Raw genomic sequence first — 6,225 nt, forward strand, 5'->3', positions numbered from 1 at the left:
ACTTGATTTGAAGCTATCAACAAAAATTAGTTGAATTTGTATAAGAAGGTGTGCTTGCCTTCTGGGTATCTCAAAAATGAAATTTCAATGCAAAAGTAATTAAAATAACAGCAAAGTGTCCTTTATTTCCTCTTTGCATACTCATTGAAAAAGGTCATTAAATATTTTAATGTATATAGTTGTCAAATAATTATCACGTCTTCCTCTAAAAAATTCCCCCTTTATAGTAAATTTCTCCCATCTCCTTTCTAAAGAAAAAAAAGATCGGTGATGTCTGGCCTCATTCATTTCGTTGATTCGAATTTTACTACAGTAAAAAACTTTCAGAAACAGTCACATCTAACTCTTTTACTACAGTAAAAAGCTCTCACACAACATCACATCTAAACTCGAATTAAAAACTCGAATTAGCGAACCGAACGGGCTCACGTGATAATTTACTAGAACTACATGTTGAATAAAAATGATCAATTCAAAATTATTGCCTCGTTCATTTCATTAATTTGAATTTAAAATTTGAATTTTATTATAGTAAAAAACTTTAAGAAACAATCACATTTAATTTTTTTTATTACAGTAAAAGACTTTCACATAAAATTACATCTCAACTCAATTTAAATCTCAAATTAACGAACTAAAGGAGCCTAAATTTTTCTCCTCCTTCTTTTAACTAGAAAAAGATGAAAAATGAAAGCAAACATATTAATGTACAAATTAAAGCCACACTGACAAACCATTTGATCATTAACAATAATAATGAAGGTCGTTAGCTTTGAATTTTTACCTGAGCAAGAAGGTTCACAACATTGAATACTCCAGAGGGACCCACCACGACATAACGCCTTGCGATCCAAATCGGACGGTCATAGATTCAGCTTTCACCATAAATGAAAAGCCCGAACGCTGTCACCGTAGCCTATAACTCCCAACTTTCAAACTTAAAGGCAATTACAGCAACATTCCAACACCTTCACTTCTTCACTTTTTTTCCGTTTTTCTTCTTCTCTTCATCTGTTCTTCTTTTTTCTCTTTTTTTTTTTTAATAATAATTTCTCTCCGGTTCGGCGTCGAGAAACTCGAATTTTTCCCTCCGGTTGAGAGTCCTCCGCCTTCCGATGATTTGACTTTTGACTTCGAAATCCCGGCCGATCAAGCTACGATGGGACATTGTTGCAGCAAGCAAGCCTCCGTCTCCGTGGTCAACAACACCGATCACCTCGCCGCCGGCGATCAATCAAGCACATCTCACGGCTTGCCGGCGGGCCCCGGCGCCGGAGGCTCCCACTCCGGGAAGAACACTCCGGCGTACTCCTTCACCGCCAGCCCCTTCCAGAGTCCCTTACCGGCCGGAGTCGCTCCATCGCCGGCGAGGACGCCTGGGAGGACTCCGGGGAGGAAGTTCCGATGGCCGCTGCCGCCGCCGTCTCCGGCGAAGCCGATCATGGCGGGTCTTCTCCCGGCGCCGGGGGGGGAAAAAAACGTCCCCGGCGAAGCCGATCATGGCGGCTCTTCTCCGGCGGCAGGGGAAGGCTCCGAGGCCGAAAGACGGGCCGATTCCGGAGGAGCAGAACGGCGAGGAAGGGGAGAGAGAGAGAGCGCTGGACAAGAGCTTCGGGTACGCGAAGAACTTCGGAGCGAAGTTTGAGGTCGGGAAGGAGGTCGGCCGAGGGCATTTTGGTCATACTTGCTGGGCCAAGGGCAAGAAAGGAGAGCTCAAGGGACAACCTGTTGCTGTGAAGATCATCTCAAAAGCTAAGGTGTTATTCTTATTCTTAATTTTTGTTGTTATTATTGTTGCTGATTATGGTTCTCTTCTTCACAATTTAAGTTTATCTTTATAATGAGCTTTTAATTTTTTGCTTTTCAGAAGCTTATTTAGTTAGGTTATATACAATGTGTTTTCCTATTTGTGAATTTAAATGTCTTATGGTCCTATGATCAATTTTAGTAATTCGTTTGAGAAAATTCAGGTTTGGCGCTTCTGTGTGTCTTTCACTTAACATTGTCTGTTTTATGTGGTGAAAAAAAGCTTAGTCACACCGTAACTGAAGATAGTTTTGTTGGGTTTGTTGTGTAAATTTGAATTCGAAAAGAAAAGGAACAATCCTTATTCATATCCCCTACCAGAAATTGCGGTATTCTTTTTCAGACTTTTAGATTTTATTTACTTATTTATTTTCATCCGAAAGTGAAAGGCAAACAGAAGATCATGCCATGTGAGGATATGCATTTGGAAATGGAATTTTGACTTAGTGAGCATTTGAGGGCTCTTTATGCAAAAGAACCTTTTTTTTTTTTTTTTTTTTGTGATCAGCTGAAAGAGTTTTCTTTCACATTGATTTTGTTTTGTAAAAGCGATTGATGGTTGGAAATACTTACAAAATGTAGGGGAAATAGTCCATATAGATGGTCAAATTGGTCAGTCCAAAAACAAGAATAATGCAACTTTTGATTGAAACAATGAGAAGGAAGCTTACATATAGTCCATTCTTAACTATTCCTAGAGGATTGATCAATTACATTCTCTAAGATAACTTTGTGGGACTGGAATCTTTAAACCTTATGACATTAGTACATTACCTTCTGCTCGTTTGATATATCTCCCAAACTGGCTCAAAAAGTCTTAGCCTCTTAGGTGCATAAAAGTTTGCATTTACTGTTATAATAATTTGTCACACTCTTTTTCTGTCTCACATTAGTTTTGTGGGACGCAACCATTGCTACTAGAAGTGATTTCTTGATCATTGTCACTCTTTTTCTGATATGCATACTTTTTCTGACAGTAAATGCAAACTTGAGGCACTGTAATTGCTACTAGAAGTGATTTCTTGATCATTGTCACTCTTTTTCTGATATGTTATGAGCTATAGCCATGGTCCATTTCTTTTGGGCTAAGTACTTCTTCGGATCATCGACCATACGTTGAAAAAATACGGTAGTTGCTCTTTTGTGACCTTCCAACAATTATATTTAATATTCTAAAGTTGAGGCTAGAACTTCTCATTTCTTTATGGATATTTATTTTTCGCACCATGCTATAGGCTTATAGCATATGGGTTTTATTTTGAGGCACTGTAATTGCTAAGCCAATATATTTTGCAGATGACAACCGCTATATCCATTGAAGACGTTCGTAGGGAGGTGAAAATACTAAAAGCATTATCCGGCCATAAGAATTTGGTCAAATTTTATGATGCATTTGAGGATGCCAATAATGTGTACATAGTAATGGAGTATGTGCTTCTCTTTTCCTTATTTTGTTACGCTTCTTTTTGCAAAGCATGGATAATGTATGTACCTGCGATCTAATGCTGATTTGTGACTGCATTTGGATGCTTTGGGTTTGGGATGCTTATGAACCAAAACAAGATAACCAGTTTAGAAGTTAGGTCTGAATTATAAATCTTATTATCATTATACTCCTCAGGTTGTGTGAAGGTGGAGAACTCCTGGATAGAATTTTGTCAAGGTAAAAGTTAAATGCTATAGTTTTCTTTTCCCGATTTTATATAACTATTAACTTCTAGTTTCACTCAGATTTCATGAATGCTGAAGGTTTTTGTATTTTATTTCATTTTCGGTTTCTCTGCAGAGGTGGAAGATACAAAGAAGAAGACGCAAAGAATATTGTTGTGCAGATATTGAGTGTAGTTGCTTTCTGTCACCTTCAAGGTGTTGTGCATCGTGATCTAAAGCCAGAGGTAGGAAAATGAAGTTTGGCTTCAATATTATTTTGGCAATAAATAAATGCGTGCCTTGTGGATAGTTTAGTTCTTTGATCCGTATACCAAGTTATGAGAAGCTACTAAGTACGCTTTATTACTATATACTGCTTTAACAGAATTTTCTCTTTACCACAAGAGACGAAGATGCTCCAATGAAAGTTATTGATTTTGGTCTGTCTGATTTTACCCAGCCAGGTACATAAACCATCTTTGAGTACCGTTGGTGCCTTTGACAATAAATGCCTTTTGTCTACTGAAATCCTTTTAGTTTCTTTAAGGCTTCTATCAACTCATTTATTGAAATAAAAAATGATGCTTAAATAAATGATTTGTGCCGCCGACAAGAATTCCTTTTACATTTAAGAACACGGATGAAAGAATATTTCATCGTTTTTATTCAGTACATTGTATTCATAGGACTTTTTAGTTGCACATTTGCAGATCAACGGCTCAATGATATAGTTGGTAGTGCATACTATGTTGCTCCTGAAGTACTACATAGATCTTACAGTATGGAAGCAGACTTATGGAGTATTGGCGTCATAACATATATATTGCTATGTGGAAGCAGACCTTTCTGGGCTCGTACTGAATCGGGAATATTCCGTTCAGTGTTAAGAGCTGATCCTAACTTTGACGATTCCCCTTGGCCAGAAGTGTCACCTGAAGCCAAAGATTTTGTGAAAAGGCTTCTCAACAAGGACCACAGAAAGAGAATGACTGCGGTGCAAGCTCTAAGTAAATGACAAAAACTAAATGCCATGCACTCTTCTCTCTCCCTAAAACGTGCATAGACACACACACACATATACGCACTACACTTTCATTTTCATGATTCTTCTAAGAGTTTTCCTGGCTCATGTTGTATATTTTGTAATTCCTTCCAGTGTGAAAGTAACAATCATCTCTGTTTACAGCTCACCCATGGTTACGAGATGAAAGCCGTCCCGTGCCATTGGATATTTCAATGTACAAGTTAGTTAAGTCATATGTTCGTGCTACACCTTTGAAACGTGCAGCACAAAAGGTAATCCCTATTTTTCTCATCATTTTCTCTACTTACCAGTTTTGGTGGGATACGGCATAACACGGCCCCTATTGGCACACGGGGCTCCATAGCCTTCCGTTCAATAATTTTGGTTTGGATTATGGTGCTCTCTAGTAACATCCTTTCATTCTGCTGTGCGCCTTTGTGTAATTACAGGCTCTATCAAAAGCTATTACAGAAGACGGGCTCATCTACCTCCAAGCCCAGTTTAGGCTCTTGGACCCGAAACATGGATACGTAACCCTTGAGAATTTTAAAACGGTTAGTTGATTTATTCTTGGTGCACGTTTTAGTGATTATGTTGAACAGAAACGCATTTCTGGTCTGATTTTATTATGTAGATATTCAACCTGTATATTTGTAGTCATCTTTAGCATCAACTTTACCTTCCAATTTCTTATGCTTGAAATTCCAGGCTCTCACGAGAAATGCTACTGATGCCATGAGGGAATCAAGGGTTCCCGATATTTTAAAGCTGGTAAGAAATCTCGATCAATCTTTGGATACATTTCTTCAAGGTTTATCGTATATTGAAATAACTTGATCGGTTTCTGAATGTAAGATGGAACCGCTTGCTTATAAAAAAATGGACTTCGAAGAGTTCTGCGCTGCAGCAATTAGTCCTCATCAACTTGAAACTCTTGAAGGGTGGGAAAATATTGCAAATACGGCTTTCGAGTACTTTGACAGGGAAGGAAACCGTGCTATCTCGGTCGAGGAGTTGGCCCAGGTAAGCGTTTTGAGATGATTATTTTATAGTTGAATTCTCGTTGCAATCCAGAAACTTAATAGAGAGAATTTTTGCAGGAAATGAACTTGGGTCCTACAGCTTATCCTTTATTGAATGACTGGATCAGAAGTTCTGATGGAAAACTTAGCTTCCTTGGATATACTAAATTTTTGCATGGTGTGACAATACGTAGTTCTAATTCAAGACATCGATAGAATTTAACCAAGCACTTTTTTTTTTTTATTTTTTTATTTTTTTTATTTTTTTTTTCGGTTTCCTTATATATTTTTTCTTATTTATTTATTTATTGAAGAGTATGTTCCATTTTTCGTTGTTTTACCATTTCGCTGATGGTAAAGTTGGAAAATTTGAGTGCCTAGATAGGTTGAAACTGAAACAGCACTATTGCAATAGCTTGTATTAATTAATTGACGCAAAAAAATCTGCTCAAGATCCTATACCACATATCTTCTCTTTGTAAAAACAATTTGTGCATTGGACCTATGTTAAAAAGTCCTCGAAGAAATACAACTTTGGAAGTTTTTTGGTTTCAAATATTCTCGTTCGCCTATACTTGGTTTGAACTCTTATCTGTTGTTAGGGGAGCAACCTCATTGATATTTGCATGTTTGCGTTTTTCATAAATGGCCGATTTTTTTATTTATTTAGAAAATAGTCGTTTTGTTTACGTGAGTCAATTAATGATTGACTTATAGACCACA

The 6,225-nt window shown here is 37.5% G+C and overlaps 1 protein-coding gene across 1 annotated transcript; it reads left to right on the forward strand.

The window, feature by feature from the left end:
* The first annotated feature begins 987 nt into the window (after window positions 1-987).
* Window positions 988-5,733, forward strand: LOC112090585 (CDPK-related kinase 6-like). The gene is made up of 12 exons (XM_024162211.1): window positions 988-1,444; window positions 1,494-1,757; window positions 3,103-3,233; window positions 3,428-3,469; window positions 3,593-3,701; window positions 3,842-3,920; window positions 4,167-4,463; window positions 4,643-4,752; window positions 4,930-5,034; window positions 5,189-5,251; window positions 5,336-5,503; window positions 5,581-5,733. Exons 1-12 carry the CDS (start codon window positions 1,160-1,162, stop codon window positions 5,716-5,718), a joined length of 1,791 nt encoding a protein of 596 aa, XP_024017979.1. The 5' UTR covers window positions 988-1,159; the 3' UTR covers window positions 5,719-5,733.
* Window positions 5,734-6,225: the final 492 nt, after the last annotated feature.

Source organism: Morus notabilis, unplaced genomic scaffold (genome assembly GCF_000414095.1).
Source record: "Morus notabilis unplaced genomic scaffold, ASM41409v2 Scaffold3154, whole genome shotgun sequence".
NCBI lineage: Eukaryota > Viridiplantae > Streptophyta > Magnoliopsida > Rosales > Moraceae > Morus > Morus notabilis.